Below are 27560 nucleotides of genomic sequence, written 5' to 3'. Positions count from 1 at the left end.
TTCCGCCCTATTTCTTAATTAAGCAATAAGCCCTGAGAGGCCGTAGGTTACACTGATTTTACAGCAGCTAAAGGGCGTTGTTAGACACGATGCGCTAGTGGAGTAAAACCCCCCTTAGCTGTTGTAGAATCAGTGTAACCTACGGACTTGAGTGTCTCTCTCCGTAACATCTCTCTCCATCTCTTTGTGTTTGTAGGTTTGTATCAGTGTGTGTGTGGTGTGTGTGTATGTGTGTGTGTCTCTCTCCGTAACATCTCTCTCCATCTCTTTGTGTTTGTAGGTTTGTATCAGTGGCAGACATGAAGTCACTGACCTCCCTGGCTCCGCCTCATTCCTCTCCGTGTCCGAGGACGAGAGGACGCTCTTAGCAGGTTACCAACCGCCACACGCCACCACTAAAGTCACACACCTTTAACACACCACCGCTACAGTCACACACCTTTAACACACCACCGCTAAAGTCACACACCTTTAACACACCACCGCTAAAGTCACACACCTTTAACACGTCACTGCTAAAGTCACACACCTTTAACACACCACCGCTAAAGTCACACACCTTTAACACGTCACTGCTAAAGTCACACACCTTTAACACACCACCACTAAAGTCACCTGTAACACACCACCACTAAAGTCACACACTGTGCATATATCTCCTCCATGATTAACTATGATGGCGGTGTATGTATATATCTCCTCCATGGTTAACTATGATGGCGGTGTATGTATGTATCTCCTCCATGATTAACTATGATGGTGGCGGATGTATATATCTCCTCCATGATTAACTATGATGGTGGTGGTGTATGTATATATCTCCTCCATGATTAACTATGATGGTGGTGGTGTATGTATATATCTCCTCCATGATTAACTATGATGGCGGTGTATGTATATATCTCCTCCATGATTATCCATGATTAACTATGATGGCGGTGTATGTATATATCTCCTCCATGATTAACTATGATGGCGGTGTATGTATATATATCCTCCATGATTATCCATGATTAACTATGATGGCGGTGTATGTATATATCTCCTCCATGATTATCCATGATTAACTATGATGGCGGTGTATGTATATATCTCCTCCATGATTAACTATGATGGCGGTGTATGTATATATATCCTCCATGATTATCCATGATTAACTATGATGGCGGTGTATGTATATATCTCCTCCATGATTAACTACGATGGTGGTGGTGTATGTATATATCTCCTCCATGATTAACTATGATGGCGGTGTATGTATATATCTCCTCCATGATTAACTATGATGGTGGTGGTGTATGTATATATCTCCTCCATGATTAACTATGATGGCGGTGTATGTATATATCTCCTCCATGATTAACTATGATGGTGGTGTATGTATATATATCCTCCATGATTATCCATGATTAACTATGATGGCGGTGGTGTTGTCCTGTTGTGTCCTGTAGTGCCTACAGGGTGTGAGCTGTTGTGTCCTGTTGTGTCCTGTTGTGTCCACAGGGTGTGAGCTGTTGTGTCCTGTTGTGTCCTGTTGTGTCCACAGGGTGTGAGCGGGTGCTGGTTCTGCTGCAGCTTCAGCCCGGTGGCTCCCTGCAGCGGCATTGCGAGCTATCCCATGATGCCACAGTGCTGACGGCAGTGGCGTCCAGTCAGGCCGGGGTGGTGGTCAGCGGAGCGGAGGACCAGCTCATCAGGGTGAGGACCCTGGACACACACACACACTCTCCTCAGGCCTGGACACACACACACTCTCCTCAGGCCTGGACACACACACACACTCTCCTCAGGCCAGGACACACACACACACTCCTCAGGCCTGGACACACACACACTCTCCTCAGGCCTGGACACACACACACACTCCTCAGGCCTGGACACACACACACTCTCCTCAGGCCTGGACACACACACACTCTCCCCAGGCCTGGACACTGCACATGAACATCATAACATGGACATCATAACATGAAATTTAGAAACTTCTGAGGGAGAACCAGTAACATGGGATTGATTATTTTGTAATAGCGCTATGGTTGTTTTCTTTAGGCACTACGGTTTAGATCCATTGTGATCGGGTGTTTTGTGCTAACTTATTGGAGGCTGTTGGTATTCCTCTGTGGTTCTCCTCGTGCAGGTCTGGTGTCTGTCTTCCGGAAAACTCCTGGACACATTCCATGGCGTGGGGTCCAGGGTGACCTCACTAGCTGTCTTCGGGGAGACGGTCGTGTCAGCCTCGGCCTGCTCCGGTCAACTGAAGGTGTGGCAGTTGAACTCTGACCCCAAGCACAAAGCCAAGACCTCCGTCCCCGCTAACTGCTCCCTGGTGACCCTGTCCAAAGACGGACAGACGGCGTTTTTTGTGAAGCATGGTAACCGGAAAGAAGTCTTCACGTGGGACTGTACAACAGGTGACATCACAAGTATGAGAACTGCACTACAGCCCTCTGTCCCTGAACCACTGCTTTATGACACACCATATCTCATCTGAGTCATGTAGTCATGTAGTCACTGCTTTATGACACATATCTCATCTGAGTCAAGTAGTCACTGCTTTATGACACACCATATCTCATCTGAGTCATGTAGTCATGTAGTCATTACTTTATGACACAAATCTTATCTGAGTCATGTAGTCACTGCTTTATGACACATATCTCATCTGAGTCATGTAGTCATGTAGTCACTGCTTTATGTCCCACTATATTTCATCTGAGTCATGTAGTCACTCCTTTATGACACATATCTCATCTGAGTCATGTAGTCATGTAGTCACTGCTTTATGTCCCACTGTATTTCATCTGAGTCATGTAGTCACGTGGTCACTGCTTTATGACACTAAGCACTATCATGATATTCTAAAGTGCATCGTCACTCGTCAAAAGTCTATTCAAATTTAGTAGGATGTCCAGTTCACATTGGGGGGGTTTAGTTATCAAAAGTGGAGCGATAGGCAACAAGGTGTTCCTAGGTTTTTAATCAGTCATATGGGTGTGTTTGGGAAGTAACATCATTTTAAACCAATGAGAATGACATCTGTCATTCCTTTACTTTAGCAAAGCGATATGTCAAATAAATGCATCGGTATTTTGGCATTCAGCGGCGCATTTGAAGGAGGCTGCTTGCGAGACCGTATGAAATAGTCATTCTTAAACCATGCATTACTAAAACCTAGCATAGCCTTCGCGCATTTGCACTCGTCTATTATTTGAACTCATTAGCAAAGTGAAACTAACTTCACCAAGGTGTCAGTCAGCGAAGACAGTTATATGCAGTTACTTTCACTATTGACTGACAATGGGTTACCATCGAAAACATAGGCTGGAAAAGCAACACTTACCCTAATATTGCTCAAATGACTGAATAAAACAACATTTATCCTGCAGAGGGAGTTGCTTATATCTTGTGACAGTCGTCTTCAGCTGTGCTCCATCGTGTCTCTCGCCTCTCCCTAATCACCTTTAACTGTCATTACCAATTTGCAAATGATGATGAATAACTACTCATCATGAGATGTACAGTATTTAAGTAATATCTTTATTCTAATTATGTTTCCCATTGTAATCATGCAATTTGTAATACTTTGCATGGGCGTCTTGGCTGGTGTCGTTCATGAATGATAGAAGGATGGTCGTGCACCTGCCAATATGACTGTTGACATGCGCTCATAAAATAGCATATGAACAACTTCGCCATTGACTTCTGACCAGGTTTGGGTGGTTATGCGATGGCGATTTTTAGACAACGGCGCCAGGCCCCTCCCTAGGTTGTTAATTGCCACACCCCCTGAGCAATGTTTAAAAAAAATAAACGTGCAAAATACCAAATTAAACTTACCGCTGGTGAAAATGGGTTTTCGTAAATGTGGCTGGTGCCCAAAATACAGCCCACTGTATTTCATCTGAGTCATGTAGTCATGTAGTCACTGCTTTATGTCCCACTATATTTCATCTGAGTCATGTAGTCACTGCTTTATGACACATATCTCATCTGAGTCATGTAGTCATGTAGTCACTGCTTTATGACACATATCTCATCTGTGTCATGTAGTCACTGCTTTATGTCACACTGTATTTCATTTGAGTCATGTAGTCATGTAGTCACTGCTTTATGTCCCACTATATTTCATCTGAGTCATGTAGTCGCTTTTGTAGTCCATCTGTTTATGACACTTTTATATTTCATCTGTGTCATGTAGTCACTGCTTTATGACACATATCTCATCTGAGTCATGTAGTCATGTAGTGACTGCTTTATGTCCCACTATATCTCATCTGAGTCATGTAGTCACTGCTTTATGACACATATCTCATCTGTGTCATGTAGTCACTGCTTTATGTCACACTGTATTTCATTTGAGTCATTTCGTCATGTAGTCACTGCTTTATGTCACACTGTATTTCATTTGAGTCATGTAGTCATGTAGTCACTGCTTTATGACACATATCTCATCTGAGTCATGTAGTCACTGCTTTATGTCCCACTGTATTTCATCTGAGTCATGTAGTCACTGCTTTATGTCACACTGTACAGTATTTCATCTGAGTCATGTAGTCATGTAGTCACTTGGGTCTAAGTCAACTACTGGTACTCACAACCCTTTTCAAGCTGCACAAAGTTGCTATGTATTTCTTTGATTGGATATATAGGTAAACTATCATCTAAAATATCTGTCTATCTAAAAGGGAGATCCAAGGTCTAACAGGATCCAAGGAGCAGGACACAAGCCACATGGGCGTCGAAACATTAGTCAGTTTGTACAAATAAAATCACGTTAAGCATTGAGTGCTCTGGTCCTGCTCACGTTAAGCATTGAGTGCTCTGGTCCTGCTCCTTGAGCATTGAGTGCTCCGGTCCTGCTCACGTTAAGCATTGAGTGCTCCGGTCCTGCTCCTTGAGCATTGAGTGCTCCGGTCCTGCTCCTTGGCTCCTGTAATCACGTTAAGCATTGAGTGCTCCGGTCCTGCTCACGTTAAGCATTGAGTGCTCCGGTCCTGCTCCTTGAGCATTGAGCGCTCCGGTCCTGCTCCTTGAGCATTGAGTGCTCCAGTCCTGCTCCTTGGCTCCTTGGCTCCTGTTAGACCTTTGATCTCCCTTCTTGACTTCTGCTTCCTGTTCCGTGAGCACCAACCAGGCTGAAGCGCAAGTGACCCCCTTCTACAGATCTGTCTATCTGTTTGTACTATGTAAAGTGATGAGAATATCAACCCAAGCGTGCTTGACCAGTGGGGCCTGTTTTCCCGCAGGCGCGTCTGCGGACGCCATGGACACGTCGGCGGAGGTCCTCTGTCTGGAGCTGGCACAGCAGAAGCGGCTGCTGTTCTGCGGCCTGAGGACCGGCACCGTCATGATCTACCCCCTGGACTTCCCCCTGGAAACCCTGTGCATCCCCCCACTGGAGGACATGCCCCAGGTACACAACAACCCAGAACAACAACAACAACAACAAATCGGTCAAATGTTCTGAAAGGATTACAGTTACAAACCAGTGTCCGTTTCTTACATTTCATGGGCTTTTCAGCTCTTAACTAAATGAGTTGTGACTGTAGATAATGAGAATGTGCTTGTGGCCCAGGAGGCCTGTGTAGATAATGAGAACGTGCTTGTGGCCCAGGAGGCCTGTGTAGTAGATAATGAGAACGTGCTTGTGGCCCAGGAGGCCTGTGTAGTAGATAATGAGAATGTGCTTGTGGCCCAGGAGGCCTGTGTAGATAATGAGAACGTGCTTGTGGCCCAGGAGGCCTGTGTAGATAATGAGAACGTGCTTGTGGCCCAGGAGGCCTGTGTAGATAATGAGAACGTGCTTGTGGCCCAGGAGGCCTGTGTAGTAGATAATGAGAACGTGCTTGTGGCCCAGGAGGCCTGTGTAGTAGATAATGAGAACGTGCTTGTGGCCCAGGAGGCCTGTGTAGATAATGAGAACGTGCTTGTAGTAGATAATGAGAGCGTGCCAGGCCCTGTGGAGGCCTGTGTAGATAATGAGAATGTGCTTGTGGCCCAGGAGGCCTGTGTAGTAGATAATGAGAACGTGCTTGTGGCCCAGGAGGCCTGTGTAGTAGATAATGAGAATGTGCTTGTGGCCCAGGAGGCCCATGCTTGGCCCAGGAGGCCCAGGAGGGCCTGTGTGGCCCAGGATAATGAGAACGTGCTTGTGTCCCAGATAATGCCAGGAGGCCTGTGTAGTAGATAATGAGAACGTGCTTGTGGCCCAGGAGGCCTGTGTAGATAATGAGAACGTGCTTGTGTCCCAGGAGGCCTGTGTGAGATAAGGCCTGTTTAGTAGAGAAGCGTGCTTGTGTCCCAGGAGGCCTGTGTGTAGATAATGCAGGAGGCCTGTTTGTAGTGGGCCCATGTGTAGATAATGGGCGTGCGGTAGTTTGAGACCCCTGGTGGAGAGAATGAGAATGTGCTTGTGGGCCAGGAGCCCTGTTCCCTTTGCTGTGAAATGTTTCAACTGGGTCGTGTGTTATTTTTAAATCAGCTTGTAAATCAGAGTGTGCTGGTCTCTGTTGGTCTCTGTGTATTCTTCACTTGTTCTAGTATATTCTACTGAGCTAGTGCATATGCAGTATACTCATCTATGTATTATATATATCCTCATCAATAGTGTATACTGTATGTACATGTCTAAACTGGTGTAAACTGGTCTAAACTGGTCTCACCATATCTAAGGTCCAGGGAATGACCATCAGCCCACATGAGGTTCGCATGGCGGTGGCCTACGACGACGCGGTGTGTCTGTTTGAGATCACGGCGCGGGACAGCTTCCCGTGTGTGGATGGGCCGTTCGAGCGGTTCCCGCTGACGCTGCTGCGCTCGCCGCTGTCCTGCATGGCGTTGCTGGCCGACTGCCGGCTCCTGTGCGGCACGGAACGCGGCGACGTGACGCTCTACGACTTCAAGAGCGCCTCGTCCACCCCTCTGGACCGCCACGCGGGCCGCGTCACCTGCGTCGCACTCAGCCACAGGAGTGGCCAGGCCCTGGTGGGGTCCCAGGACTGCGTCCAGAGACTCTGGAGCCTCTCGCCCCTGCGACTCGACCACACCATGGACTACAGGGTCAGAAACACACAGCTGTGTAGTTACATTTACCTGAATTAGGAGCCAGTTCATCTGTTGCCTTTACATTTGTCTAGTCATTAGGACCTTATTGGACACGTCTACACACACACAAGGTGAACTAGATTGGACACGTCTACACACACAAGGGGAACTAGATCAGAAATAGACAGCTGACAGCAGTCTCAAATGTGCTAGAACAGAAGACACCATGTAGGAAAAGGTCAGACAAGGTCATTTGGCTTTTATAGATAGAGCATATTACAAGGTCATTTGGCCATATTACAAGGTCATTTGGCTTCTATTAGATAGAGCATATTACAAGGTCATTTGGCTTCTATAGATATAGAGCATATTACAAGGTCATTTGGCTTCTATAGATAGAGCATATTACAAGCTGTCAACTGAGAGCATATTTAAGGAAAGGGTTGGAGAGCCATGGGTTAGTGTCCAGGTTTTACTGCCAGGCCCATTTGAGGAGTGAAGGCTTTATGATTTTGTAGCTTCATCGACTATCTGGTTTGGCACTTGACATAAAGGCATTGTGTATTTACATTGATTGAACATTATTATGTTATTATATAAGTATAAGTGTGTTTGTCTGTAGGGGTTCCTCTTTGAAGGGGTGCTGTGTGCCGCCTTCTCTGTGAATGACCAGTACGTGTTCACCGGATCCCAGGACAAAACCATTAAAGTGTGGGACGTGGCCAGTGGTAAGAGCTCCTCTGATCCACTTCTCTGCTCTCTATCCCCCTCTGCTGGTGTCTGGACGCTGTCCCTGTGTCCCTACAGTCACTGGACATCAGTGTGGTCATCTCTATACATGTAGTCTGCACTAATGAAGTGGACATCAGTGTGGTCATCTTTTGTATGCGTGTACAGTGTGGCATGTTGTGTGTGTGTACACTGTTGCATGTTGTGTGTGTGTGTGTGTACACTGTTGCATGTTGAGTGTGTACACTGTTGCATGTTGAGTGTGTGTGTGTGTGTACACTGTTGCATGTTGTGTGTGTGTGTACACTGTTGCATGTTGTATGTGTGTTAGCTGTTGTATGGTTCTCATCTGTCAACTGATAATGTGTTCGGTTATTGCTACACAGTCCCTGTGAGACAGGTTGTTACTCTGCAACTGATGTTTAGTCATTATATTATTATAGTGTCAGTGGCTGTGTGGCGTGTGTATGAAGTGGCTGGGTGGTGTATTGTCAGTGATTCTCGCTGTGTATAAAGTGGCTGGGTGGCATGTTGTCAGTGATTCCTGCTATGTATTGGTTAGCACTGTGTGGCGTGTTGTCAGTGATTCCTGCTATGTAATGATTAGCGCTGTGTGGCGTGTTGTCAGTGATTCCTGCAATGATTAGTGCTGTTTGGCTTGTGGTCAGTGATTCTTGCTATGTAATGATTAGCGCTGTGTGGCGTGTTGTCAGTGATTCCTGATTAGCCCTGTGTGGTGTGTTGTCAGTGATTCCTGCTTTGTAATGATTAGCACTGTGTGGCGTGTTGTCAGTTATTCCTGTTGTCAGTGATTCCTGCTATGTATTGATTAGTGCTGTGTGGCGTGTTGTCAGTGATTCCTGCTATGTAATGATTAGCTTTGTGTGGTGTGTTGTCAGTGATTTCTGATTAGCGTTGTGTGGCGTGTTGTCAGTGATTCCTTGTCAGTGATTCCTGATTAGCGTTGTGTGGTGTGTTGTCAGTGATTCCTGTTGTCAGTGATTCCTGCTATGTAATGATTAGCGCTGTGTGGCATGTTGTGTGCTGCAGGCAGGCTGCTCTACGTGCAGTATGTCTACTCGCCCATCGTCAGGATGCTGACGCAGAAGGACGGACTGGTGGCCGTGTCACAGATTGGACATTTAATCAAGGAGGCGTTCTGCTGTCCCGGCGAGATCCGGTCCAACTTCACCCCGCTGCGGAAGTTCCAGGCCCAATTCAGACTCATGTATCGCCTGAAGAAACTGGATCCTAACGTCAAGCTCCCTGGCGAGACCCAAGACAACAACGAAGAAAAGGCTAAAGCGAAGCCATCCAACACATGCATCCTACTGTAGCACTGACTCACGCTTAGTAAGGGGTCCAACGACTTAGCACAAGTGAAACAGAAAATGTGTGAAATATCTGTCAAGCAAAACATCATAAAAGTTTAAATAGATTCTGACATAGACTTGTGTAAGGTGATGTCACATACAGTGCATACGGAAAGTATTCACAGCGCTTCACTTTTTCCACATTGTGTTATGTTTCAGACTCTTAAAGGTGCTTATAAGCGATGTTCTGTTATGTTTCAGACTCTTAAAGGTGCTTATAAGTGATGTTCTGTTATGTTTCAGACTCTTAAAGGTGCTATAAGTGATGTTCTGTTATGTTTCAGACTCTTAAAGGTGCTAATAAGTGATGTTCTGTTATGTTTCAGACTCTTTAACCCTTTAAGGAATGTTGAGAAATGAACGTTCTAAAGAATATCTGGGTTCATTGAATTCAACATAGAATTTTAGAACCTTCAATTGTTGCGGAACTTGGAACGTTCAAAAACCTCCACCTTTAAGGGTTAAGGTGCTATAAGCGATGTTGGGCAACGTCACTTCAGTAAGAGAAGCTAAAGAAGGACAAACATCAGTGCAGCACTCCACCAATCAGGCCTTACAGTCTTACATCAGTGCAGCACTCCACCAATCAGGCCTTACAGTCTTACATCAGTGCAGCACTCCACCAATCAGGCCTTACATCAGTGCAGCACTCCACCAATCAGACCTTACAGTCTTACATCAGTGCAGCTCTCCACCAATCAGGCCACCAATCAGTGCAGGCCAATTACAGTCTTGCACATACATCAGTGCAGCTCTCCACCAATCAGGCCTTACAGTCTTACATCAGTGCAGCACTCCACCAATCAGGCCTTACATCAGTGCAGCACTCCACCAATCAGGCCTTACAGTCTTACATCAGTGCAGCTCTCCACCAATCAGGCCTTACAGTCTTACATCAGTGCAGCTCTCCACCAATCAGGCCTTACAGTCTTACATCAGTGCAGCACTCCACCAATCAGACCTTACATCAGTGCAGCTCTCCACCAATCAGGCCTTACATCAGTGCAGCACTCCACCAACCAGGCCTTACATCAGTGCAGCACTCCACCAATCAGGCCACCAATCAGTGCCTTCCACCAATCAGGCCTTACATCAGTGCAGCTCTCCACCAATCAGGCCATCAGTACAGCCTTACAATCAGTGCAGCACTCCACCAATCAGGCCTTACAGTCTTACATCAGTGCAGCACTCCACCAATCAGGGCCTTACATCAGTGCAGCTCTCCACCAATCAGGCCTTACAGTCTTACATCAGTGCAGCTCTCCACCAATCAGGCCTTTATGGTAGAGTGGTCAGATGGAAGTCATTTTTTGCCGGGACTCGGGAGTTTCCCAAAAAGCACCTGAACAACTCTCAGACCACGAGAAGTAAAATCATCTGGTCTGATGAAACGAAGACTGAACTATTTGGCCTCAATTCCCAACGACGTGTGTTGAAGAGAGCAGGCACTGAGCTGCACTGATGTGTGTGTGTGTGTGTGTGGAACAAACCAGGCACTGAGCTGCACTGATGTGTGTGTGTGTGGAACAAACCAGACACTGAGCTGCACTAATGTTGGTCCTTCTTTACGCTTCTCTCATCCTCTCAAAGGAACTCTGGGTCTCATTTATAGTGACCATTGGGTCTTTGGTTACCTGTCTGACCAAGGCTTTTCGTCCCGAATTACTCAGTTTGGCTGAGCAGACAGATCTATGAAGACTGTTGGTTGTTCCAAACTTTTCCATTTGAGAATGATGGAGGCTACTGTGCTCTTGGGCACTTTCAATGCTGCAGAAATTTTCTTGTATCCTTCCCCAGATGGTCTGTGTCTTCACACAATACTGTCTCGCAGGTCTACGGATAATTCTTTCGATCTTGTGGCTTGGTTTTCACTCTGTCATACATTATCAATTGTAAGACCTTATATAAAGAGATGTGTGCCTTTCCTAATCATGTCCAGTGAATTAATTTAGGCACAGGTGGACTCCAATCAAGTTGTAGAAGCATCTCAAGGACCATTGATAGAAGTAGGATGCACCAGAGCTCAATTACAAGGGCCATAACAAAGGGTCTGAATGCTTATGTCAATAGAATATATATATATATTTTTTATAAATGTACAAATACTCCAAACACCTGTTTTTTTGTGGAGTGTTGGAGTATTGTGTATAGATTGATGAGAAAAAAATAATAGAATCCATTTTAAGATGAGTCTGAAGCATAACAAAATGTGTAAAAAGTGAAGTGCTGTGAATACTTTCCATATGCACTATATTATTAGGGTTTCAGTAATAATATTTATTGCTATTAATTCACACATTCACACACATGGTAAGCTTACTAAACAAGTGCTTTTGTGGCAACAAATATTGTAGGAATTTGAATATTACAGAGAGCAACTGACAGATCGTCCATTATTTTGTAAACAGCAACAACAGAGAGAGATCTGACAAGTTATGTATGATTCATCTAGCATGCCTGAGTAAATAGCCTAGGGCTGTGTCAGGTTATGTATGATTCATCTAGCCTGAGTAAATAGCCTAGGGCTGTGTCAGGTTATGTATGATTCATCTAGCATGCCTGAGTAAATAGCCTAGGGCTGTGTCAGGTTATGTATGATTCATCTAGCATGCCTGAGTAGATAGCCTAGGGCTGTGTCAGGTTATGTATGATTCATCTAGCATGCCTGAGTAAATAGCCTAGGGCTGTGTCAGGTTATGTATGATTCATCTAGCATGCCTGAGTAAATAGCCTAGGGCTGTGTCCAGGTCATGATTCATTAGCATGCCTGTATGATTCATGTAGCATGCCTGGGAGTAAATAGCCTAGGGCTGTGTCAGGTTATGTATGATTCATCTAGCATGCCTGAGTAGATAGCCTAGGGCTGTGTCAGGTTATGTATGATTCATCTAGCCTGAGTAAATAGCCTAGGGCTGTGTCAGGTTATGTATGATTCATCTAGCATGCCTGAGTAAATAGGCTAGGGCTGTGTCAGGTTATGTATGATTCATCTAGCATGCCTGAGTAAATAGCCTAGGGCTGTGTCAGGTTATGTATGATTCATCTAGCGTGCCTGAGTAAATAGCCTAGGGCTGTGTCAGGTTATGTATGATTCATCTAGCATGCCTGAGTAAATAGCCTAGGGCTGTGTCAGGTTATTGCTGAAATCACTATGGTTTTAAGTATATTTAAATAGTTAACCACAGTCCCAATTTCCACATGTTCTGACTGATATCACAGTAGTTTCATTATAGCAGTAGTTTCAGCAATATGAAATTGTGTACAAAATTGTCAAGGTAATCGGAATAGTTTAGCACAATCCCAATTTCCACATGTTCTGACATTCTCTTGCTGGTGTACCAACAAAAAACAAAACGTCACAGTAGTTTTCAACATTGCAGAGTAGTTTCAGCAATATTTCTGCCTTCAAAATGGTGATTCACAATTAAGGTGCTTCTTTTGCTAAACTGGCACAAAAGGATTCAAATGGATTTAAAGAAAAAAACTTTGTCAACTTTGCAGTCTCTGAGTAAAGAGGTTTTTTTTATAGATGTGTGTTTGTAGGTGTGTGTTTGTAGGTGTGTGTCATGCGATCTCCATAATCAAAAAGAGTGAGGTATCCTGAGGTGGGAGGTGCCTGGAGAGCGTTGTCATCTTGTCATCTGTCTCCACGAGTTTCTCAGGTTGAGGAGTTTCTTCTTCTTCAGTGTCTTTCTGATGCAAGACAACAGCACTGAGGCCAAGCAAATCATACACAACTGGAGAAACAGAAAAAACTGCACTGAGGCCAAGCAAATCATACACAGATCAACACAGAAAAGCTTTTAAACACGGCCCTTTCATTTTTCTACACGTCATATTTAATGTAAAACATTTCACACAGTTGTTTGTACAAAATCTATGTTTACACACTCATTGTGATATAATAATAATAATTGGACCAAATAAGATATGTGTTTATTGTGTTTTTGTAAAGATATGTTAACAGGCTATACTGCGGTATTGTATTATTCCACACATTCGCTGTAGAAAAATGAACAAATGTGTATATTAAGGCATTGTTATATTCACTAAAATTAAAGTTTGAAAGAAACATGATCCATAGCAGCAATGTCACTTGTTTTGTCTGCTTCTAGAATGATGTGACGTGTGAAACAGTTCTGACCTCCAAACAGAGAAGCCCCACGGTGATGCCTCCCGCCAGGAACAGGTTGTTCTTCCCCCAGCGGACGATCTTGTCCAGGCAGCCGATGATGAAGATGTCATGCACAGCCTTCATCTCCTTCATGCTCTGGGTCTTGTAGCCGCACATAGTGTTGAACACCGTCTGAGCGCCACACATCAAACACAGCCATCAGCACCACCAGAGTCATATTAGCTTACACCTTCCAACTATTACAGTATTTAGAATCAGTAAACACTGCAACAGTCATATTATCTTACACCTAGGAAAAACTGCAACCCAAGTGACCCACAAAGAGACTATAACGATTATATTTTGGCCTCTGCTTATTTCTATCATAATTTCTAGGTGTATGCTGATGACACACTGTTATTATCGCACATTTGTGATTTGGTATAATATGTAATTCATTATTTTTGACAATAACCTAACAAATGATCATGTGATGAATAATCATTATTGCCCAGCAGGCTAGCAAGACAATAACCTAACAAATGATCATGTGATGAATAATCATTATTGCCCAGCAGGCTAGCAAGACAATAACCTAACAAATGATCATGTGATGAATAATCATTATTGCCCAGCAGACTAGCAAGACCTGCGCACTTGGATGGTTCCGCTTAATAGTCTCCTATAAAGACATACTAGTACTGTATCTCTGTCCAGTAAACCCAGCAGTCTAAAGCGTGTAGTTAACCCAGCAGTCTAAAGCGTGTATTAACCCAGCAGTCTAAAGCATGTATTAACCCAGCAGACTAAAGCGTGTAGTTAACCCAGCAGTCTAAAGCATGTATTAACCCAACAGACTAAAGCGTGTAGTTGACCCAGCAGACTAAAGCATGTATTAACCCAGCAGACTAAAGCGTGTAGTTGACCCAGCAGACTAAAGCGTGTAGTTAACCCAGCAGTCTAAAGTGTGTATTAACCCAGCAGACTAAAGCGTGTAGTTAATCCAGCAGACTAAAGCGTGTAGTTAACCCAGCAGTCTAAAGCATGTATTAACCCAGCAGACTAAAGCATGTAGTTAACTCTAAAGCGGGTAGTTAACCCAGCAGTCTAAAGCATGTAGTTAACCCAGCACCATAAGCGTGTAGTTGACCCAGCACCCAGAGCTCCCACCTCGTTGCTGTTCCTCCTGCAGCAGGAGAAGGGCACTCCGCAGGCCTCCAGACTGGGGTTGCTCTCCTCACACTGGAAGTACACATTGGCGTGCCAGTCTGTGTAGGAGTGCACGCCACAGCATTGGAACTAGTGCAGAACACACACACACACACACAGACACACACACACACACACACACACACACACACACAGAACAGAGAGGTACTCAACAAACACATCCTAATGGAGATATCTACACACGTATAGACTACAGAGTATATAAATTTCCCTCACGGGATCAAAAGAGTATATATACTATATAGATGGAAGTGTTTGGGCACTCCTGAGCACACAGCATCTAGACATGTAAAATGGATTAAATAAGCCTTGCAGCTCCTTTCTAGGTCCTTTCTGCAGGCGTTAATGTTGAAGCGTACCCTGGATGAGTGTTTAGTACCTTATAAGCATAGCCATAAACGGTTACACTTTACTTGACAGTATCGACATAAGAGTGACAGGACACTGTCATGAACGTGTCATAAACAAGTCATAAACGTTTATGACATAACGCTTCTGTTATTGTCTGTCATTCGGGTTTTGTCATAACAAGTTAGGGTTAGGATTAGGGTTAAGGTTAGAGGTTAGGATTAGGTTTAGGGTTCATAAGATACTGTATAATAAATAACCTGCCTAAATTACATTGGTACAGAGTGGTCATATAGCTTACCTTTTTCTGTATGAAGTCAATGAGGTTTTCTAAGTCCAAATCCTCACGGTATCGCACAATGGCCTTCCTCATCAACTGCTCCGTCCTCTCTAACACCTATCAGCATAGACATGTAGTATTATTATAGAGGCATATGCTGAGTGTGTGTGTGTTTGTTTGTGTGTGTGTGTGTGTGTGGGTGTGTGTGGGTGTGTGTGCGTACATGTGCGTACATGTGAGCGCGCACGTGTGTGTGTGTTTGTGTGTGTGTGTGTGTGTGTGTGTGTGTGTGTGTGGCTTTACCAAGTCAGAGTAGAGAAATCCCAACACACCAGCAGTAATCTGAATTAGGAAAATTACCAGCAAAATCCCTGAAAACTGAGCAGAGAGGAAGCCATGTTCATTAAGACAAATAAACAAAAGAAAACAAGACTATTTCATACTTAGTATACAGGGGTAATCAACATAAACCGTGTGAGCTCTGTGTATTTTACTCCATGGGTGAAGCATACGTGAAACCCTTCACATGGTGCAGTTTTACAAGCGTGATCTGGGAAAAGCCTTCACATGGTGCAGTTTTACATACGTTAACGATCTGGGAAAAGCCTTCACATGGTGCAAAAAGCCTTCACATGGTGCAGTTTTACATACGTTAACAATCTGGGAAAAGCCTTCGCATGGTGCAGTTTTATATACATTAACGATCTGGGAAAAGCCTTCACATGGTGCAGTTTTACATACGTTAACGATCCGGGAAAAGCCTTCGCATGGTGCAGTTTTACATACGTGATGCGATCTGGGAAAAGCCTTCCCATGGTGCAGTTTTACATACGTTAATGATCTGGGAAAAGCCTTCACATGGTGCAAAAAGCCTTCCCATGGTGCAGTTTTACATACGGTAACGATCTGGGAAAAGCCTTCCCATGGTGCAGTTTTACATACGTTACCGATCTGGGAAAAGCCTTCGCATGGTGCAGTTTTACATACGTTAACGATCTGGGAAAAGTCTTCACATGGTGCAGTTTTACATACGTGATGCGATCTGGGAAAAGCCTTTGCATGGTGCAAAAAGCCTTCCCATGGTGCAGTTTTACATACGTTAACTATCTGGGAAAAGCCTTCCCATGGTGCAGTTTTACATACGTTACCGATCTGGGAAAAGCCTTCGCATGGTGCAGTTTTACATACGTTAACGATCTAGGAAAAGCCTTTGCATGGTGCAGTTTTATATACATTAACGATCTGGGAAAAGCCTTCACATGGTGCAGTTTTACATACGTGATGCGATCTGGGAAAAGCCTTCACATGGTGCAGTTTTACATACGTTAACGATCTGGGAAAAGTCTTCACATGGTGCAGTTTTACATACGTGATGCGATCTGGGAAAAGCCTTCGCATGGTGCAAAAAGCCTTCCCATGGTGCAGTTTTACATACGTTAACGATCTGGGAAAAGCCTTCCCATGGTGCAGTTTTACATACGTTACCGATCTGGGAAAAGCCTTCGCGATGGTGCAGTTTTTTACATACGCTAATCATCTAGGAAAAGCCTTTGCATGGTGCAGTTTTATATACGTGATGCGATCTGGGAAAAGCCTTCCCATGGTGCAGTTTTACATACGTTACCGATCTGGGAAAAGCCTTCGCATGGTGCAGTTTTACATACGTTAACGATCTAGGAAAAGCCTTTGCATGGTGCAGTTTTATATACATTAACGATCTGGGAAAAGCCTTCACATGGTGCAGTTTTACATACGTGATGCGATCTGGGAAAAGCCTTCGCATGGTGCAGTTTTACATCCGTTAACGATCTAGGAAAAGCCTTTGCATGGTGCAGTGTTACAAGCTTGTGATTGTGCCCCATTCTGCCCAATTCTGTCGCTCACCAGCTTCAGTGGCACAGTGGCGTTGCGCAGAGCCCCGCAGCAGCCGAAGAAGGTGATTGACAACATCAAAGACCCGACGACTATGAGCAGCAGAGCCGGGTCTGTCATCAAAGTGTCCACGGCATCTGGGAAAGATGGACGAGCGGATCACCCTACGAGGACTTAAACAGCTGCGTTCTATAAAAGATCACTCTATGAGGACTTAAACAGCTGCGTTCTATAAAAGATCCCCCTACGAGGACTTAAACAGCTGGGTTCTATAAAAGATCACCCTACGAGGACTTAAGAGATCACATTATTAAGAATTAAACAGCTGGGTTCTATAAAAGATAACATTATGAAGAAGTAAACAGCTGGTATTTTATAAGAGATCACATTATGAAGAATTAAACAGCTGGGTTCTATACAATATCCTCCTATGAGGATTTAAACACCTGTGTTCTATTCACCTTATGAAGTCACAGTACAGTACACAGTATCCGTAATACAATTTCGTTCATGTTCAGATATTATCAGATGTATCAATACTGTGTGTAGTATTATGACACTTGATTTCCATCCAATGGTTTAGTGATGAGTCTGACTAGTGACAAATCAGATAACTATGCCGTGTCCCACAAATATTGCACCAGCAATGCCTTCTTTCGCAATGATACCTTCAGACACACCCAATCAGCCTGCCTGCGGAACACAACCATCAATCCACCATGATTTGGTCTACCCCATGATGATATAACCCCCATTGGAGCTTTAAACTCATTTCAATCTCTTAACATTGAAGTCCACTTCATCATCACTCTCTAAGAGTGACTGACTGAGGACCAAATGTTTGGATGTTTTGAGTGTACGAGGCAGAGATCCTTCAAGCAGAAACATATAGTTTTACATATTTATTTCTACAGTATTACAGCTGAGATCTGCTGAGGTATCTGTGGACTGTGTGATAGAATGCTAGAACCAAACCCAGTTGTGCATGGAAACACACACGCATTGATGGAAGAGAGATCACAAAAGACAGAGGCAGTAAAACACACAGCATACCTTTCTCTTTGGCTATCTTTGCATAGATTCCAACAGCAATCAAGACAGCACTTGCGACCTGAGCCAAAAGAAGGTGGATTAATTTGTCAGTCATTACGTTCATAATTAAATCTCGCTAGAGGGGTACAAGATGGTGTGTCAGGTTACCAATTAACTACAGAAACATACACAACAACATAGCATGTGGCACCGTCTGTATTTCTAATACAACTATGATTCATAGCCTACATAGCCTAAATCAAGCAAAATCTATCAAATACATTTCTAACAAAATAATTGTCAATATAGTTTAATCCGTAGGCCTATCCAACTAGACATGTCAAGAGAGGTGTCCCCCATGGGCACAAACAACGCGAGGTCGTGATGTCTTTAACATACCCAAAATATGTAGCAGCAGAAAAAAAGAATGTACTTAATGGCCTGGTAACCTCTCATCTTCTGGTGCTCTCAGGAGACATGAAGGGAAGTTGAACGTAGACGTCCAGTATTGCCATAGTAGGCTAGATGAGCGAGAAACTTCCACACCGTGCTAGCTGTGGAGCGCAGCGCGCGCTACAGCGTGTGCAAACTTGTCAGTGAAGTCAGAATTTACTCAGTGAATTCCAGAGGAACGTTGCGCATGATATCTGTCGGACAAGGCAGAAATACCACACTTCTGACAACATCTGCAATTCAGAGACCGACTGATTACCACCACCCACTGGTTGCTCTAAGAACCTGCAGGAGTTTATTCCATCAAATGTATATGTATGGATGTATGTATGTATGTTTGTATGTATGTATGTATGTATGCATGTATGGCATAGACATAGCCATTAGGCCTCTGCATGTGACCGTATTTTTTTGGCATGGACTGAAGTTATTTAGTAGGCCTACACGTAATCACAGGGAGGCCCACAAATACTTTATGATGAAATATTTGCCACTGACCATTCAGAGACAGGCCTATGGATGAATATAAATGAATAAGTTATGAGGTAGGGCCTCTTAGGTATTGTTCCCTGAAGGTACAAAACCTGAGCAGACTATTGCCTCTTATTGGCTTCTTATCTGCCAGTCACACGACGGATGATCCTTTCCTCCCCGAGCGCAAAGTGACGCACCGGTGCTCCACTCCAAAGCGGATTGACCAGCTGGTGCCGGCGTCTTCTGTCAGCGAAATTAAGCCTAGGCTACACTTTTCTACTGGATGTCACAATACTTTTCAGAAATGTTTAAGGCGTTAAACAAGTTAAAAGAGCGTGCCGAGAAATTCTTGAACGAAAAAAACTTTGTGACAGATTGCCTGTCCAAAGTAGAAGAATGGACGGGAATTAAGAAGCGCTATCTTGCAATAGGTAGGTAATTTCTTTGGCAGGAGGAGTTTTACGTTGATTTTGCCTCATGCAAGAGAGGAAGTAAATATGTATTATATGAGAAATGTTTTTTTTTTTTCATTGCATTAATCTACTGAATATTTGTTTAGTTTTATATACTGTATCCCATAACGAACAGATGGGGAAACAGTCAAGGCTCTAAGGCGGATATGTCTGGAGCTAAACGCGCTGACGCTCTTTTGTTTCCACGCTCTCACGTGTGCAGCAGATTAATTTCACTAACATATCTAGGCTACTGTGTGTTTGTTCTCCAAAACGTTATGTTTTTTGTCACAACATTTCACCATGTTGTTACTAGCATATTAATGTATTGTTGCTTTATAGATCCAGTGTTATTTGGCTAGTTATAATGTCCGAAGGGTAATTCGGACTAATCAACTCTTATGTCATTAATCAATTAATAATCAAACAAGGGAACAGTTCATCGTTAGTCAGAGGCATAGGCCTGGGTCGTTATCGGGGTGGAAGGCCACCAACGAACATGATATGCCAATCCCTCTGGCAGTAAGCTAATCAGTCGTGACATGGACTGTTGAGTGATCAGCCCCTTCACAGAAGTGCATTCATCATGTCGGCCTGTGCTGCTCATCACAGCGCGTTATCAGAGGCTAGAGAAGCGGGTGCAGCTGCGGGGGTCAGCGGCAGACCACCCCGTCACTGGTGCCTGGCGCTCGGCTACTCCCTCTCTCTGCTCTGGTCTGAATGTATCGGAGTTGAAATAGGCCATCAGCACAAACACACCTTACAACAAACAAACTGAGAATCAATACACACATATGGTACACATACTGTATAAGTTGCCTGACTAAGGTCAGTGGCAGTAGAGTGTACATTGTCTGTCTCATAGTATTACTCTGCACACTAAGTGTGGTTCAAAGATGAGGAACATAAACTTGCCTGTTTGCATAATATATAGTGCAGCTCATGCTTACTGTTTGGCTATGATTTGCATTTTGCCAGTTTATCAGAGTGAGTTTTGGCTGCTGCCTGTTGATCTGATAGACAGTATGGTCCATTTAACTATGTGGCCACTCTCTCTGTCCTGCAGGTGCGACCTCCCTAACTGGCCTGTATTTAGTGTATGGGTATGGAGCAGCTCTCATGTGCAACCTCATCGGCTTTGTGTATCCTGCATATTACTCGTGAGTTTCAGCTGCTTATTACTCGTCTAGTTCAGCATTAACAGCAGCAGCATGATCTGCTCTACATACTCAAGTCTGTGTTTACTGTGGTCTACATACTCAAGTCTGTGTTTACTGTGGTCTACATACTCAAGTCTGTGTTTACTCTGCTCTACATACTCAAGTCTGTGTTTACTTAGGACACATTTCAGTTTTCATAACTCGTCATTTGTGACCTAGACATGGCATAATAATATGTGAAACTTGTATTCCACTTGCAACAGAATCTAGTTCAAATAGACATCCTATGACATCCTATCCAACAGCGGTTTGTTCTGATGCCACCTGAATACATACAGTTCACTTGTAATAGGTAGTAATAGGGGCAAATGTAACCCTACATGCCCTGTCTGCCCCCCCAGCATTAAAGCCATCGAGAGTGAGGACAAGGAGGATGACACCAAATGGCTGACCTACTGGGTGGTGTACGGCGTGTTCAGTCTGGGCGAGTTCTTCTCTGACATCTTCCTCTACTGGTTCCCCTTCTACTATGTTTGCAAGGTACTTTTCCATGAAAGACACCAAGTGGAGACCACCGCTAATGTGGTGCTTTGGCTGTCATTTTTGCGCCATTAATGTGGTGCTTTGGCTGTCATTTTTGCGCCATTAATGTGGTGCTTTGGCTGTCATTTTACACCGTTAATGTGGTGCTTTGGCTGTCATTTTCCACTGATAATGTGGTGCTTTGGCTGTCATTTTTGCACCATGAATGTGGTGCTTTGGCTGTCATTTTTGCACCATGAATGTGGTGCTTTGGCTGTCATTTTTGCACCATGAATGTGTGCTTTGGCTGTTAATCATCCATCTTTGAGCCCATTTCTCACCCATCTCTCCTCCTGCCTATTAGGCCCTAATTTGTCTTTTCTTTTCTGCTTTTTACACCATTCCATTCTCTCCTCCTCTCCTCTCCCTCCATCCCTCTCTCCTCCTCCTCCCTCTATCCCTCTCTCCCTCCCTCCATCCCTCTCTCCTCCTTTCCCTCCCTCTCTCCCTCCCTCCATCCCTCTCTCCCTCCCTCTATCCCTCTCTCATCTCCCTCCCTCTCCTCCTCAGTGCCTGTTTCTGTTGTGGTGCATGGCTCCAGTGACGTGGAACGGTTCGCAGGTGTTGTATCGGCGTGTGGTGCGCCCCATCTTCCTCCGCCACGAGGCCACGGTGGACAACATGGTCAGCGACCTGAGCGGCAAGGCCATGACGGCGGCCGAGAGTGTCACCAGAGAAGGTACTAAGACCGTGTCAGAGTATGACGACATCAATGAAATCACCGAAATAAATCTGTCGTACGGGAGAGAGGCGGAGCTGGCTTCGCTTCGGTGGACTAAGCCAGACGTAAACTCGAATGATGCAGGATCCGTCACAATTCAGTTTAAATCCGTAGCTAATAGTGTCAAGTACAGTGTGAGGAAGGTCGGGCTCTTCCAGTTAAAGAAAAAGAAGTAATATGCCTTTCATTTCTTTGTTGTTCTCAGCTCGGTAGACTGTATGTTTTCTGTTCTGTTCATAAGCCCATTTATTTAACTCAAAAGCCAAATGTACCACTCATGAACTTAATAAATGTTGTTCAGCAAACGACACTAAATGGTCCTGCATCATATTTTTAAGTTAACTCATTCCCTGCGCAAAGCCAAAATTGACCATTATCCAACCAGTCAATTTCAAATTGGTCCATTACATGTTTTTTAGATATGGTTACATATTTAATATCTTCAGCACCATAATAGATATAACAACAAACGTTTTCTAATGGCTCTTTAGCCCAAGACCTAAATCATTAGGAAAAGGAACCCCAAGCCCTCATCACCCAACTGAAGAGAATAACTGTAGCGCATTACCAGTTCATGAATTTTAAAGTGAAAGTTGTTTCTACTATAGATAATGACTTCCTTCATTAATATTCATCAGACAATCTGCTTTAAGGAAGCAATTATAATTACAGTAATTCGATAAAAAAATCAACAATTTTGGTGTGGTGGTCTAATGTAGCAAACTCACACCCTGCTCTCCCCACTCAGTTTTTCTCTCTCTCTATCACACACACACACACACACACACACACACACACACACACACACACACACACACACACACACACATACACACACACACACGCACACAAAATTAGTTTCCATAATTATCTTTAGTTTGACTGCATGTTTGTCATTAATCTGATGGATGATGATATTTATACAGTACATTTAGTAGTTCTTTATGACATGCTGATTTAACCCGATATAATTCATCCGATGGCACATGGGATAGTAACATGTTTCATACTAAATGCATGACATCTCCTGGAAGCACATATGTAAGACCGCGGCCTCACATAATCTATCCCATCATCTGGGGAAAGGTAAAAGCCATCCCCCTCCACTTCACAACCAATATGAAGTATACATTAGAGAAACACAGAGCATGAGAGAAGGGGGGGGGGGGGATTCTAAATTGAAAAATCGTAACCGCTTGGGGCGTTAACGTTAAGGCTACCATAACCTCTTGGAGTGTTAAGGCTGTCGTAAACCCCTGGAGCACCTTGGAGCACTTAATCAACACCTTTAAATAGCTGATTCCGGAAGACGCAGAGACTGTAGACACACTGCACTGTATGTGCACAGGGCCGCGGCGTGTACTGCACCGTATGTGCACAGGGCCGCGGCGTGTACTGCACCGTATGTGCACAGGGCCGCGGCGTGTACTGTAGCTGTGGAATGTCAGTGTTTTCTGAGCTGGCAGGCACCCTGCCGTCAGGATTACAGCGCTGCGTTGGTGAGGTCAGAGGCGGCTTACTGCGGGCACCGCGCCGGGCACAGTGAGGAGACGCATCGTCCATCAGGCCCACAAATAGACCTCTGTGTGTGTGTGTGTGCTGTGTGTGTGTGTGTGTGTGTGTGTGTGTGTGTGCGTGTGTCTGTGTGTGTGTGTGTTTGTGTGTGTGTGTGTCAGCCTCGGAGACAGGAAGTGAGAGAGGGAGATGGAGCGTAGAGTCCAGACAGAGGCAGTAGTCATACACACTCCCAGTGAAAAGCAGACTCAGGAACAGATGTACCCCTGGTCAGCTAGCTGGTCAGTTAGTGACCCTCAGAGTCTGCTGCCGGGACACGCACTGGCCCCTTCACTAGTATGGCAGTTTGGGCACACAGACCTTTGAGGGACCAAACTGTAGATATAAATAAATAGATATAAATATGAATTTATATCTTCCTTTAGTCATAGGAATTGTGCTATTTTGGAAGGTGATGTAGCATTTGGCTCTGTGAACTCTGTGAATGTCGCTTGCATCTTTGTGAACGGTGTTTCTTGATTGTTGTTTCAAGTGTCCTCCCTGAATTTTCCTGCTGTCATTCTTTCATATGCTATGTTACATGTGTGCGTGTGTCGTGTATGTGTGTGTGTGTGTGTGTGTGTGTGTGTGTGTGTGTGTGTGTGTATTTGTGTGTGTGTGTGTGTATGTGTTGTGTATATGTGTGTGTGTGTGTATGTGTGTGTTTGTGTGTTGTGTATATGTGTGTGTGTGTGTGTGTGCGTGCGTGTGTGTATGTGTGTGTAAGTGTGTGTGTGTGTGTGTGTGTGTGTGAGGCAAATCTGGCCTCTGAGGCAGGTTGTGTGTTTATCTCTATCTTCCTCTTCTGCTCCTCTGCAATGCTGTGTATGTGCCGCAGTCCTTCAGACGCTGGTCAAAAACAAGATCAATCCGATGGATGGCCTGAGGAGGCGGAACATGGAGGGCACCACGAAGGGAGAGCTACCGGAACCTGTACGTGCTGTCACTCAACACCCTCATTCCCACCCTCACTGCCCTCAGTAGGCCTCATGCTGTCCTCACTAACACACCTGAGCCTGTAGTGTAGGTGTAAACCCCTGCTGTCCTCACTAACACACCTGAGCCTGTAGTGTAGGTGTAAACCCCTGCTGTAGCCCCGCCCCCACCCCTACCCCATCACTGGCCCTCAGTAGCCCTCTCTCCGTCCGTTATATGTAGCTAAAGCACGCGGCCATCTGTTCCCCCTAGTGGCTCCCAGTCGGCCGCCCGTGTTCCTGCTGGACCGCCCGCCTGCTCGCGCCACAGCCAATTAGCTGCAAGCTGGACATGTAGAGACCAGAGTCAACGCCATGCTGCTGCTTTCAGTTTATCCATAAGCACTGTGTTGAAGTCTGTTTTCTGCTTCTGTTGTTCTGTTGCTTACTCTGTGTGACATCACAGCCTGCATCTTAAATTGTCTGTTCTCATTGGAGTATTTCTCTTCACCATGCCATTCCATGCCTGCTCTGCTCTAGACTGAGCCCACTATTGACTAACTGGTAAGTGTGTCCTGCTGTGCTGTAGACTGAGCCCACTATTGACTAACTGGTAAGTGTGTCCTGCTGTGCTGTAGACTGAGTTTAGTATTGACTAACTGGTAAGTGTGTCCTGCTGTGCTGTAGACTGAGTCCAGTATTGACTGACTGGTAAGTGTGTCCTGCTCTCTGTCACTCTCCTCTGTGTCCTCATCATCCCAGCGCTGTCTGGTAGAGATGGAAGCTGACCCCGGATAACATGGCATCTGGGTGCACTTTGTGTCCCAAAAGCAAAAAAAAAAAAAAAAAAAAAGTGGGTTTGCAAAAGGAAAAAGTTATTGTTCCTGGAGCATCCCTGTCCCTGATTCACTGTGGTCCAGATGGGGGTGGACAGGGGGCAACCTGTGGCCTGGACAGATGAGAGTAGATCAGCTGATCTCTGGACAGATGAGAGTAGATCAGCTGATCTCTGATTTTCAATCTTCTGATCCTCCCAGGCTCAGCCGTAGACCGAGAGGAAGAGGAAGAAGATGAAGAGGAAGAAGATCATCTGAAGAGTCAGTGATTCACACCAAGAAGGAAGAGTGTGTCTCACACCCAACAGGTCATCTTCCTCCCTGGTCATCTTCATCATCGTGGAAAAAATCAACATGACACAAAGGGACCAGACATAATCGATAATGGACAGAAACATGCGCTAATGTCATTCAAAAGACTTGACAGGAATGTTGAACATTGAGGGAATTGAAATACTCACACACTCTGTTTTCACTTATTAGAATAGAATCCAAGCACTTACGGACACTGCTCTACATTCTTAGAACAGAATCCAAGCACAGTTCTTTGGTTTTTTAGATATTATTTCACATAGTTTCCTCAAAATTGCATATTTCCTTCACATTTTGTGTTTGACATTGACTAACAGCTGACTATTAATCACAATAATTAATCAGTCATATCACATCAATTTGTGATAAACTTTTTGCCAATTCACTTTTGAGATTTTTGAGTTGAGTTTTTTAATGTATGCTTTATATGCACTGTAATGGGGAAAATTAGTGCTAAAATGAGCCAAACAATGCAGTTTTTTTTATTGTTCTTAGTTGCTTTAGAAGCCTATAGCCATTTAAGACTGGAAAGATCTTTGGTTTAATTTAAATAAAAATGTGACGTTTACAACTTTCACCTTGTTGTGCAGCAGTCATATGCTATACAGCCATTTTGCACAAGGCCTACACAGTTGTAGCCTATAGGTTACACACACTGTTATGATGTCTGAAAACAGAGATAGATTGGAAGAGAATGTACAGAGACGTTGTAGCCTAAGTTAGTTTTTCAGCTCGATCAGATAATTCTATGAAACTCATAGACAACGTGTGAGGAAATTTGCATGGAATCTTCTGTCAAAAGACAGAAAGCATTTTGTACAGACCATTTATTAAGTTTTGTGCAAGAATTTACAACAACTAATTAACCAATTTTGCTAAGAGGTGAAATACAAAGTAGTTAATGCATTGATACAGTAGGTGGTGCTACTCACGCAACAAACCCAATAGAAATATTTTTAGTTGTAACTTTACGACGAAGAAGAGAATTGCCAGGAAGAAGAATTCCGGAACGCAAGCAACAATAGGAGTCAAACTAAATGTCAAAGTAAAGCTTAAATGTTCCGTTTACAAATTCAGCTTGGCAAATAGCACAACATGCTTGTAGCCTAGTGCCGTGAAGTTGAACTAGGGGTATACTACGAAGCACGTTAGACATATCTAGGCTATGTAGACATATCGAGGCTTGACAAAGCCTTGACTCAGGGGTATACGTTAAGTGATACTACGATAGCAGTTATGTGATATATTTGTCAAACAATTGTCATCAGTTGTTGTATGGTATGCACGTCCACAGTGGGATATTTGCACGCACAGCACTATTAAAGCGCATTCGAGATCCAAAATGTTAGTAGAGGCGGAGCCCCACCTGTAAGATATATGACAGAATCCTACACTTGAGATAACTTCGTTTTTAATTGATTGGTCAGTGGGGGGTTGATCACACGATTTGAGCTATAACATAACCTCCTCCCAACCATTTGGTTGACAGCATAAGATACCATGGTGATACAGCGACACTAAAACAGCGACACTAAAACAGATCCACTTTCGTGTCACAGTATACCCTGGCTTTGAGCGCAACATACCTCGCTAACCCACTAATCGAGATTCGTAGTATACCCCACTGATAAATAGTGTGTTGGTTATATTGCATCTGCAAACTTTAGCTGACCCATCTGGCAAATAACCATGAAATGATTAGTGGCCTAGGTTGTAGGCTATTTCACCATTTATTTTAGCCAAATGTAGACCTATTTTCAACTCTCACTGAAGCAGGTGGAATAACTCATCGATATGATCGAATAGCCTATGCATTTTCTCTCGTAGTCAAAACTTTAGGCTAGATGCCATTTCCTAGAGCAGCAAATTACCCTTTTCAGCTGAAAATAAAAAATAATATTTTGGATCAAATACAAGATATTTTTATTTATTCATTTATTTATTTAACTTTTTACATTTTTATCTTTGGTAACAACTTGTTTACCGAGCATTGTTTTTCTTCATTCAACTTAGAATACTATTGAGTTTCGACTTTTATTTTGAAATAATAATAATATTGTCGCCGGCTACACGCAGCAAT

The 27560-nt window shown here is 44.0% G+C and overlaps 3 protein-coding genes across 6 annotated transcripts in view; 2 read left to right on the top strand and 1 right to left on the bottom strand.

Annotated features, from left to right (window-relative positions):
- The window catches only part of nwd1 (NACHT and WD repeat domain containing 1), a 29289-nt gene extending 20179 nt beyond the window's left edge, over nucleotides 1–9110 (top strand). Inside the window, exons 16-23 of the mRNA XM_048252933.1 lie at nucleotides 281–371; nucleotides 1504–1506; nucleotides 1547–1698; nucleotides 2138–2423; nucleotides 5247–5413; nucleotides 6673–7059; nucleotides 7667–7772; nucleotides 8824–9110. Coding sequence (XP_048108890.1) covers nucleotides 281–371; nucleotides 1504–1506; nucleotides 1547–1698; nucleotides 2138–2423; nucleotides 5247–5413; nucleotides 6673–7059; nucleotides 7667–7772; nucleotides 8824–9110 — 1479 coding nt within the window. The remainder of the gene's footprint in view (nucleotides 1–280; nucleotides 372–1503; nucleotides 1507–1546; nucleotides 1699–2137; nucleotides 2424–5246; nucleotides 5414–6672; nucleotides 7060–7666; nucleotides 7773–8823) is intronic.
- Nucleotides 9111–12499: 3389 nt separating this feature from the next.
- Nucleotides 12500–18589, bottom strand: zgc:113223 (uncharacterized protein LOC541424 homolog). Of its 3 annotated transcripts, none has more exons than XM_048253663.1 (8): nucleotides 18422–18589; nucleotides 18044–18101; nucleotides 17003–17127; nucleotides 15422–15496; nucleotides 15140–15235; nucleotides 14431–14559; nucleotides 13291–13452; nucleotides 12500–12883 (listed from the first exon to the last, which is right to left on the bottom strand). In XM_048253663.1, the coding sequence occupies exons 1-8, from the start codon at nucleotides 18476–18478 to the stop codon at nucleotides 12776–12778; spliced, it is 810 nt and encodes a 269-aa protein (XP_048109620.1). In that variant the 5' UTR covers nucleotides 18479–18589; the 3' UTR covers nucleotides 12500–12775. The 3 variants fall into 3 exon arrangements, with proteins under 3 accessions (XP_048109620.1, XP_048109621.1, XP_048109622.1); XM_048253664.1 differs by having other exon boundaries at nucleotides 18456–18589; XM_048253665.1 differs by having other exon boundaries at nucleotides 18472–18589.
- A 579-nt stretch (nucleotides 18590–19168) lies between these two features.
- reep6 (receptor accessory protein 6) lies at nucleotides 19169–25973 on the top strand. Of its 2 annotated transcripts, XM_048253666.1 has the most exons (7): nucleotides 19169–19380; nucleotides 20468–20561; nucleotides 20963–21101; nucleotides 21654–21822; nucleotides 24257–24351; nucleotides 24873–24896; nucleotides 25370–25973. In XM_048253666.1, exons 1-6 carry the CDS (start codon nucleotides 19233–19235, stop codon nucleotides 24891–24893), a joined length of 666 nt encoding a protein of 221 aa, XP_048109623.1. In that variant the 5' UTR covers nucleotides 19169–19232; the 3' UTR covers nucleotides 24894–24896; nucleotides 25370–25973. The 2 variants fall into 2 exon arrangements, with proteins under 2 accessions (XP_048109623.1, XP_048109624.1); XM_048253667.1 differs by lacking the exons at nucleotides 24257–24351; nucleotides 24873–24896.
- Nucleotides 25974–27560: the final 1587 nt, after the last annotated feature.

Source organism: Alosa alosa, chromosome 9 (assembly GCF_017589495.1).
Source record: "Alosa alosa isolate M-15738 ecotype Scorff River chromosome 9, AALO_Geno_1.1, whole genome shotgun sequence".
Taxonomy (NCBI): domain Eukaryota; kingdom Metazoa; phylum Chordata; class Actinopteri; order Clupeiformes; family Clupeidae; genus Alosa; species Alosa alosa.
This window is presented reverse-complemented; position numbering and strand designations above follow the sequence as displayed.